Source organism: Cucurbita moschata, unplaced genomic scaffold, assembly GCF_002738365.1.
Source record: "Cucurbita moschata cultivar Rifu unplaced genomic scaffold, Cmos_1.0 Cmo_Scf00012, whole genome shotgun sequence".
Classification (NCBI taxonomy): domain Eukaryota; kingdom Viridiplantae; phylum Streptophyta; class Magnoliopsida; order Cucurbitales; family Cucurbitaceae; genus Cucurbita; species Cucurbita moschata.
Window position 1 is genome coordinate 1,896,824 of NW_019268528.1, and position 10,222 is coordinate 1,907,045.

Here is a 10,222-nt window from a genome sequence, read left to right on the forward strand (position 1 = left end):
AAATTCTAAATAATTAGAATAGATCTTATTGTACATAGTAAAATAATCTACGGATTTACTTGTTTGTTACATAAATCAAGGAGAATCTATGATTTATGGTTTGTTACCAAATCTGTGATTTCCTTACCACATCTATGATTTCATGATTTGTTATGATGTAATCCTGGTTATACATCTATAAATACATGAAGTCGTGACCCATATAGGTCATAGTACCATTCAACCTAACCATTCCAACTCAAAAAGATAATATTGATTGTGAGTTCGGTGAGGTGATGGTTGGAGATGCTACTTTTCAAGAGAAATAATTACTTTTTGGTTATATAACCAAACAATTTTTAGAAACACTCTTTAACTATTTGTAAGAATGACCCAATACAAAACCAAAAGGACCTTCGATGCCCTTTGCCATGGACAAGGAAGAGACATAGAGAAAAGACAAGTTATGGCTGTTAAAGGTTAAAGGAACCACAATGTGCAACAGTTAAGTCACTGCTAGGGTGTCATGGCCCAACCATTAATTACCTTGGTCATGAACCAGACAAACATTACATGAAGAGGGAAATAGATTCTCCCGTGCAGGCGTCGCTCTCTTTGAGCCGTTTGGGTCGTCTACACGGTCTTAGATTCAGTTATTGAGATCGACATCATACAACAACGATGAACAAATCCCAGCAAATCAAGCTAGATCTGTGATCATTCAGATCAAAATCAAACGACGTCTCTCTTTGAGCTGTTTGGGTCGTCTACACGGACTCAGATTAAGTTATTGAGATGACATCATACAACTATGAACAAATCCCAATAGATCAAGCTAGATTTGTGATCATTCAAATCAAAATCAATCAGTTATTGAGATCGACATCATACAACAACAACGACGAACAAATCATCAAGCTAGATCTGTGATCATCCAGATCAAAATCAAAAGATTGTACAGCAGATTCAAATCCTACAAGGTCTAATGTGAAACTCCTCAAACATCTAACTTTCCAACCAAACAGCTAACTCAACCAGATCTGGAAAGGGCTATAAAGAATTGGGTTTCTTCCTTTCTTCCCTCGTTTTCGAGATCGACATAGTCTTCTCGAAACATCTATATGAGTTCATATCAGATCTGAACTGAACTCAAATGACATGGTGGGTAGAGTTTGGTTGGTGAAGTTGGAACTCGTATCTGTCAAATATGGTAAGGATTTTGTGCAGCAGATCTTATAGAACAGATCTTATTCAAGTAAGGTCATGTGGGGTTTTCCAGATTTGGTTTTTCTTTCTCCAAAATGACTCCTAAACCATGGTTTCTTTTAACCGACACTTGGACCATAAAAAATAGATATATGGGAAGTAGGCATGTCAAAATCATACCAAACTCAAAAAATATATATAATATCCATCCAACATCTACCTTTTTCTCAGCAAGTCACATCAAACGTCAAATAAGACATCACAACCACTTCTCAAATTACCTTGTTCAAGAAGCCTAATCATACCCACAATTATTTCAAGTTTAAGCCATTCAGACAAACATATCTTTACCATTACTCAAATAGATAGATACATACATATAATGTCCAATCCACATCATGTATAACTAGACCAATCTCATAACACGACCATAACATCCTAGGTAGATAGCCACCACGGCACCACCTAGTTTGAACCCGTAACTAAAAAATGTAACAGTCCAAGCCCACTGCCAGAAGATATTGTTCTTTTTGGCCTTTCCCTTTCGAGTTTTCCCTCGAGGTTTTTAAAATGCGTCTTTTAGGTAAGATTTTTCCCTTTTGGGCTTTTTTTTTTTAGGTTTTTAAAACGCGTTTGCTAGGGAGAGATTTTCACACCTTTATAAGGAATGTTTCGTTCTCCTCTCCAACTAAGGTGGGATCTCACAATCCACCCTCTTGGAGGCCAGTGTTCTCGCTGGCACACTACTCGGTATCTAGCTCTGATACCATTTGTAACAACCCAAGTCCACCGCTAGCAAATATTGTTCTATTAAGCCTTTCCTTTTCGGGCTTCCCCCAAGATTTTGATTTTTAAAACGTGTTTGGTTGGGAGAGGTTTTCATACCCTTATCAAGAATGCTTAGTTCCTCTTTCCAACCGACGTGGGATCTCACAGGCAACATCCGAGTCACCCTTTTGATCATTAGGCTAATCGTCCTCAGTATCTCACCAAAACTAAGTAGATCAGAATCAAAGAACAGACACACACATATATGCATACGCTAATAAATGTCTGATAGTTAGTTGTGTTGTGAATATGATAGCCCAATTCAAGAGTACCAAGAATCAAAATGTTAATATGATTCCTCCAGAAAACTCTTCTCTAAATACTTTCCCTAAAGGGTTTAAGATTCTTTACCACAAATAGAGAAAAGAGAAACAGAAAACAAGGTAACGAAAACAAAGGTTCTAGTCACCCTTTCATAACCCAAATGGAAAGAAATGACCTCGTGAACTTCATCTAAACCCAAAAACAACACCAGAAACACAATCAACTATACTCAAACAACAATCAATTTATTCTCAATCTGATCTCATGATGGGATCCATAATTCTCCCTAATTCCAACTTATTACAGCCTTTGCAGACTCTCTTTCCCTTCAATCAAGAAAGGAAAAGAAACAGGGATGAACATCCAAGCCACTAAAAGACTATCACATTATTGAAAAGAGATATATAATTAATTAACCACAACAATTTTCATCACTTATAACAACGACAACGACGACACTATATAATCAATCTCCCCTGCTCAATTTGTATAACAATCAAAGCCATCTCAAAGGAAAGATATAAAAGAGAAAAGAAAAAGATCAATAAACATTTAAAGGAAGAGTAAAGGTTATTAAACAAAGAGTACAAATAAATTACTCAACTCCTGCACCTCGTAATGGCGCTGCATCCACGAGTATAGGGATTGGCCTGAGCTCCAGGCTGGCAATTGTAGTAGGATGCACCGCGTCTGGAGCAAGGTACCGTGTTCCTCCGCAGAGCGCCGTAGCTGATGTACTGGCTGGTGGCCAAGATACGGCGGCTGATTTCGGAATCAAATTCGAACTCCTCTCCGCCGAAACACTCCGCTATGGAGCCCTTGCAGATCGCCTGGTTAGGAATCCATGCAACGCTGTGCTGGATCCCGAGGCTTCCGAGGACGGCGGTTGAGGAGAAGCTGAAGACCACGAACACGGTGGCGTAGATCAGGAGGAAGGTCGGAGAATTGAATCCTGCCATTGCCACGCAAGAACGATCTCTCTTTCTCTGCTCTCTGCTCTCTTCTTTCTTCTCCGTTCTCTTCAGAATTGACGGTTTCTTCAGCTCCGGGGGTCGCTCCGGCAATTCGTCGGTGGGTTCTGTTCTGCTTCTTCTACCTACCGGTGTTTCTTTAGACAGAAAAGCGAGCTGTGAGAAGCTAGTCCAAGACTTATTTAGAACGTGGTCAGAACATATACCCTTCTTTTGCTACTTAATTACGGTGATGCCATTCAGAGAGATTCTTTTTGAAAACGTAATGGACAACCACTCCCACTGAGTACCCAATCGTGGAAAAATGAATAAGTTCCAGAAACGCCGACGTTTTGAGGAAAAAAAATTATTTTTTATATTTTAGTGTAAAAAAATATATATTAAGACTACATTTTTCTTTTTTCTTTTTCATTTTTCTATCATCCTCAAAAAATAAATAAATAAAATATTAAATTTTATGTTTAATAATCTAATCCAAACGTACTTTAATGGAGAAATATGTTAATTATCGTCTTAAATGTCAATGATTCAATCTTTTATTTTTTCGTAATTATTTTTCTAAAACAACTATAATTTTTTGTTTGAACTGAAGCCGTATCTAATTGTATGATTAAATTTGTTTAAACTTTTTTATAATTAATTATAAAAATTTAAAGGCTAAATTAATAAAAAAAAATATCTCTAAATTTTGTAGTTTGTTTAGAAAATATTCATAAATTTTCAAAAGTTACTTTTAAACTTAAAAAAAAATAACTCAAAAATACAGTTTATTTCGAGGACATTTCAGGTATTAATGAAATTTAAAGGCAAAAATATTAAATTTATTTATTTATTTTTTTGCTTAATTTAGTCATATTTAAATAAAATAAATAAAAATGAGCCACAAAATGGGAAGCGAAACCCAAGCTCAATTAATGGCAACTTGGCAATCAAAACATAATTGTGAGGGCAATTCAGGTATTTCAACTTCCACTGAACACAGCAGTAGTTGACCTGCTGTCTTCCCTCTCTGGTTGGTGAGAAGAAATTTGGATTTTTTTATTTATTTAATAAATAAAAAAGTAAATAAACAAATACAACTTATTAATAATTAATTACTTTATTTTTAAAAAATATATTTGTAAAGTCCGTCAAATAATCTGTTAACGGAAACGCATTTATTCCATGCTTTTTCTTTCCGTTTCCCCTTTTCCACCAAACTCTCCACCAATTGCTCCGTTTTCTCCGTTGCCGTCGATTCTCGAACATTTTTTTAATACCAAAATTTACTTTTTATTATTCTTAATCCTTTTATCATTTTTTCCCTTAATTACTAACCTCATCCCTAATTTTTATTTAAAATATTTTTTTTTCTATTTTTTTATTATCCAAGTAAACGAATAGCTATAGCTCACGATCAAAGTATATCACCAATCGTAATGAACATCGGAATGTTACTATAAAAAATGGTTCGAAGAATTTTTATCATCGTTCTATGAACAATCCTCCACAAATCTCAGTACCACGTCACAATAAAAGGACGGTTTCTGCAATTTATTCTTTCTGAAAGATTAAAAAAAAAAAATACCCTATCATTATAAATCTCTCCTTGTAATTAGAATGAGGTATAGATGTCTACGTCGGGATCGGGACAGATCGAATCTATTTATCGTAGTTCTACCTTTTCTTATGAGATAGAAAAATAAATTTATTATTACTTAATTTCTGATATTTCATAATTTTAGAGTTTATTTATAATACATTAAACTAACTCATAAATTTCAATATATATTTATATACCAAAAAGACAAAAATACCCTTATAATTTGCATTGACTCCCTCTATAAATAGAAAAATTGGAACAATTAACTAAAACTAATTTATTAATTAAAGCATAGCTAAAAAATTAATAACAATTTTAATAAATAAATAAATAAAAGGAAGAAAATGAATGCTTTATAAGAGAATTTTCTTTGGCTCTCATCATTTAATATTCTTCTCAAATTCAAAAGATTGTCTTTAATTTGAAGGAAATGGAAATGGACAAGCCAAGAATATATTTACTTTTTTTTATATAATATTAATAAATCATTTAATAAGTCTCATTAAAGCAACTTAATTAATCTTTAAATTTTAAAATTTTAATCCTAATCTCTAAATTATATCTCTAATTAATAACTCTCGTCAACCGTCCGATAAAAGGACATGGTGAGATATGACGTTGATGACAAAAAAAGTACAAGCTAAAAAGTCCAGATAAACCAGATTCGATCAATTAAGGCACTACTTACTGTGGGTTTACACGGGTTATGTTGGGTTTTTGAGAATCTTTTGAACCAACTCGAAATTTTAAGTCGATTGGGTTCGTGACTTGAGTAATTTGAAATAAGCTCACAACCCAATCCAAACGAACCCTCTATTTTTAGAGTTAGGGTTGTGTTGGATTGTAACCTTATTTTTGGGTCAGTCAGGTTGATTGAAATAAAAAAATGTCAACTTGTTAATCAACTTGATTCAATTTTCGGAGCAAATTTAAAAGTGGGAGTTAGAGTAAAAAGCTCATGTTCTTCCAATGGGTAGGCTGCCGCATGAGTAGAGCCTAGGAAGGAGACAACTAGGCATGTGTCGAGCCGTTTAAAACATGGTTCAATCATGCACCTACATTCGAGTTCATTATTGTTAGTAGGGTAAATTACACTTTTGAGTCTTAGGGTTGGAAAATAGGTTAATTTCGTCCATAGGTTTTAAAATCGTGTAACCTTATCCTAAATTTATGTCCTCATATCTTAGAGATTCCGTGGTTTGGGTCGAAGAAGAAATGTCACTCGATCGTTATCAAGTTTATGATTGAGTTTCTCCTTCTTTTCCCACCGTCAACCACTCCTCTCTCGCAATTATCAGCGGCACCACCTGCACCACCATCACTAAGAGTATCGTAAAAAACTTTTGTTCCTTGTCATTCCAGATATGGCATGATATTTCAATTCCTTGTCAGACTTGGAATGACGAAAAGTGCTTCATTTCACGTGTTCCACGTCACCATTTGAACGAGACGGTAGAAGATGGGGGCGATAGCCGTGGTTGAAGGAGAGGGGAGAAGTTGAATAAGTTCATAAAACAAGATTGGACTTTTGAGACCTAAAGACAAAATCAACTTATTATCTAAAAAAATAACTTTGAAATAATAATTTAATATTATAAAAAAAAAATTGAGTCATCAACAGCGCATCTAGTGTAGTGGTATCATAGTACCCTCCCACGGTACTGACCGGGGTTCGATTCCCCGGATGCGCACTTTCTTTTATTTATCGCCAAGAAAACTTTTCTTTTTCTCTCTCTTTGTAATGATAATTATTTTAAATTATTGTTGCTATATATTATTATTATCATTGTTAGTATTAATTAAATGATGCTTATTAAATTTCCATAATTTTGTAATATTTATTACTTTGAAGCTATAATATGTTTAGTTTTTATTTATTTATTTCGTCTAATGTTTCTCATGTGAAAAAAATATATCCCTTAATAATAACAATTGGGTTTTACCATTTATTGACTTTTATAGAATTTCAAGATTATTAATTGGACATTAAATTTGAAAATTTAATGATATTATTATTATTATTTAAACTGAAAGTAGTTAAAATAAGATTAAAATCTTTGAAAATCATAAATTAATATTTGCATTAATCCAGAGAATTTGGCAATCCGGATAAAAAACAACAAAACCCACGAACTTCCCGATCCCCGGATTGCCAGCATGGCATAAACCTGACCGTCAGATCTCTTGACACAATATGATCCGTCCGATTGAAACACAAGGATTGGTACGTGTAACATACGCAGCCGTCCGATCGAAACACAAGGATTTGTACGTGTAGCATATCCAGCCGTCCGATTGAAACACAAGGATTGGTACGTGTAGCATATCCAGCCGTCCGATTATTTTTCGAAAAAAACAACCATCCCGCCATTACAGCCCCTTTATATTCAACCTCAAGTCCGTATTCGCGAACTTAATCGTCGGATAATATACAGTTCATCTATTGATCGTTGCAATTAATCTTCGAATTCCGGAACTTAGATTCTGAATTTTCAACCATGGAAGGAACCAAAGGCGCCGGTGGAAGAAAAGGTGGTAACAGAAGTAAGATATCGAAGTCGGCGAAGGCCGGACTGCAATTTCCTGTCGCAAGGATCGGTCGGTACCTTAAGAAAGGCCGTTATGCACAGCGCACTGGCGCCGGAGCTCCGATCTACTTGGCTGCTGTCCTCGAATATCTCGCCGCTGAGGTAGTTTATCATTTGAGATGAGATTCATCTTCATTCGCATTCCTAGAACGTAAACAGTTCTCGATTTTAAAATTTGTGTTGATCGTAATGTAGGTTTTGGAATTGGCTGGGAATGCTGCTCGTGACAACAAGAAGAACAGGATAAACCCTAGGCATGTTCTTCTGGCTGTGAGGAATGATGAGGAGCTTGGAAAATTGCTTCAAGGAGTCACCATTGCCAGTGGTGGTGTTCTTCCAAACATCCATCCAGTCCTCCTTCCCAAGAAGTCATCGTCGAATTCCACTTCTCCTGCAGAAAAGGCTCAGAAATCGCCAAAGAAGGCCTAAATTAAGTAAATGTTTCCGAGAATGATTTTTTAACTTTTCTTTTTGTGTATAAATTTAGTGCTCTCTTCTTGAATCCCTAGTTTCTTAGAAGAACTAGCTGTTTTGATCTCTAGTTTCTGTCTGATGTACGTATCCATTTCACAATATCGATTGGGAACACAATCGTTTTCAAGTGTTCTGTTCTCGTCATTTTTCTCTGTGAATATCAGTTCTCTTTGTAATGTACATCAAAAGTCAGAATCAAATTCTCCGTATGTCATTATCATAGATTGCATGTTCAAAGATTATCATCATAGAGTCCACTCTTCGGTTTACTGACTATGATTTCATGATAATCAAAATTTACAATAAAATAGTTTTAACTGTTTTATCTCCATCAGCTATTTCATTTCACAAAACCGTTAGGCTCGTGTAGAATGTGGAATCAGTTCTCTATATTGTTCATCTCCTTGTCGGAGTTCTACCGGACGGGCAGGGTGCAGGCACGGGTTTAACAGAGACGTTCGTGAGTTATTCCGAGCAATGAAGACAGCGCCAGATGATTCAGTTTCTGGTAATATTTATGTTAACCACTATGATCTTCAATCGAAATGCTGATTTTTCTCCTATTGACGAATTTGATGAGCTAACACAACATGCTTTGGCGGATTGCCGCTGTTGGCGCTGCTGGACTTTGTTCTTGTATGCCACAATCGGAACAGATGATAGTAAGTTCTTCAGCTCTTCGAATGGCTATCAAGAAATTAATGTACGGAAATAGTTTTTAAACTCGAATTTAGTGCTGTCGCTTCTTTTCTTTTTGAATTTACACTAAAGCATATGAAAACAAAAGTAGTAAAGGGAAGGAATGTTTTCTTTAGAACATATTCTGTGGAGATCTTTATATGATCTAATATTCCAATATTCTACATATCAAAATTTCAAAACCATTCGTGCAACTTTTTTCATATCATACACACAGAATCAATGGATCTAAATTTGTGTTAATCAAGTACAGTTCAGTTGCTATGTGAAATCCAAAACAATTTAAGTGATGAGAGAAATAGATTATTAAAGATCAGCAAAACAAAAGCTACAATCGATTCAATCTAATGTCAGTGGAAGATTCATTTACAAACATCACAAATCTAAAAGCACATTTATCATATTCTAATGGATAATCCCCAAAACTTAAAAGTAATAACTGTAATCTAAAGCTTTAGAAGTTGTATTTACATGACAGAAAGAATGATCAGAAAACGAGGAGAAGAAGATGATGAAGAACGAGATGGGTTTAGAAATCAAAGCCATCACCAAAACCAGCATCATATCCAGCATCATAAGCCATCGAATCACCCACATCTGAGATCATGTCGCCGATTAGCAAACCTCCGAGCAGACCAGCTCCGGCTCCCAAAGCCATACCGCCCATACCGCTCCTCTGCGGCCTCTGTGGCTTATACGGCGCATATCCATACCCCTGCTGCGGCGGAGGGTAACCGCCGTAGCCATATCCAGCCTGTGGAGGCGGTGGATATCCGTATCCTTGCTGCGGAGGCGGATATGCATAAGCGGTTCCCGCAGGAGGCGGATGTGCACCTCCGGCCGCATATCCGGAACTAGATCCAGGATAACCTAGGGGATAAGCTGTAACCGGCTCACCGGACTTCATAACCGACGGTGGCGGTGGCGGTGGCGGTGGAGGTGCCTGAACCGTGTATTTTTCCCCAAATTTGTACGAAAATTCGACGGTACCTTTTTCCTTTCCGCTCAACGTCCTGACGCTGAAAGTTAGGGTTCTCTCGGATTTTCCTTCATCTCCTTTAGCACTTTCATCGAGCAATCGCTTGATCGGAACAATAACCTTCCCGATCTTCCTATCGCCTAAGCTCCGACTGGAAACGAATTTGATCTTAAGATTGAGACGATTGCTCTGTGCGGCAGCCTCATCGATCGTGAACTTCATCGGAAAATTCCAGTAAGGATCTGAGCCACTATCTTTAGCCACCGGAGTCCTCTGCTTCGACTTCCCACGGGGATCACCGGAGATCGAAACGACGGCGTATACATCCATGGTGGAGAAGAGATTGACGTTCTTGAGGCCGTAGGCCCTCTTGATGTTGATATCTAAAGTTCTACACTCCATGAACGAAGAATCAGAAGAAGAAAAATTCAATGGATTGAAAAGGAAAAATGAACAACAAATCTCAAAATTCAGAGAGACTTTCGAAACTTGCAGATAACTATGAGCGTCGTAAACGAAGGGATCGGTTATATATAGTGCGGTAATGAAATTAAAAAAAAAAAAAAAAAAAAAAGAAGTTTCCAGGGGAAGTGGGATTAATTAATTAATTAATTAAAAGAAACCGACTATGAACAGAAAAAAAAATAATTGT

The 10,222-nt window shown here is 36.3% G+C and overlaps 3 protein-coding genes and 1 non-coding gene across 5 annotated transcripts; 2 read left to right on the top strand and 2 right to left on the bottom strand.

Moving 5' to 3' along the window:
• Nucleotides 1-2,501: 2,501 nt before the first annotated feature.
• LOC111450391 (protein RALF-like 33) lies at nucleotides 2,502-3,421 on the bottom strand. Its single transcript, XM_023090483.1, has one exon. It carries the CDS (start codon nucleotides 3,234-3,236, stop codon nucleotides 2,877-2,879), a length of 360 nt encoding a protein of 119 aa, XP_022946251.1. The 5' UTR covers nucleotides 3,237-3,421; the 3' UTR covers nucleotides 2,502-2,876.
• A 3,029-nt stretch (nucleotides 3,422-6,450) lies between these two features.
• Nucleotides 6,451-6,521, top strand: TRNAG-CCC. The gene has a single exon. It is a non-coding gene; the product is annotated as a tRNA-Gly (tRNA).
• A 612-nt stretch (nucleotides 6,522-7,133) lies between these two features.
• LOC111450390 (histone H2A.1-like) lies at nucleotides 7,134-8,621 on the top strand. Of its 2 annotated transcripts, XM_023090482.1 has the most exons (3): nucleotides 7,134-7,520; nucleotides 7,614-7,852; nucleotides 8,276-8,621. In XM_023090482.1, exons 1-2 carry the CDS (start codon nucleotides 7,329-7,331, stop codon nucleotides 7,845-7,847), a joined length of 426 nt encoding a protein of 141 aa, XP_022946250.1. In that variant the 5' UTR covers nucleotides 7,134-7,328; the 3' UTR covers nucleotides 7,848-7,852; nucleotides 8,276-8,621. The 2 variants fall into 2 exon arrangements, with proteins under 2 accessions (XP_022946250.1, XP_022946249.1); XM_023090481.1 differs by lacking the exon at nucleotides 8,276-8,621 and having other exon boundaries at nucleotides 7,135-7,520; nucleotides 7,614-8,114.
• Nucleotides 8,622-8,880: 259 nt separating this feature from the next.
• LOC111450389 (protein SRC2-like) lies at nucleotides 8,881-10,065 on the bottom strand. Its single transcript, XM_023090480.1, has one exon. It carries the CDS (start codon nucleotides 9,970-9,972, stop codon nucleotides 9,121-9,123), a length of 852 nt encoding a protein of 283 aa, XP_022946248.1. The 5' UTR covers nucleotides 9,973-10,065; the 3' UTR covers nucleotides 8,881-9,120.
• Nucleotides 10,066-10,222: the final 157 nt, after the last annotated feature.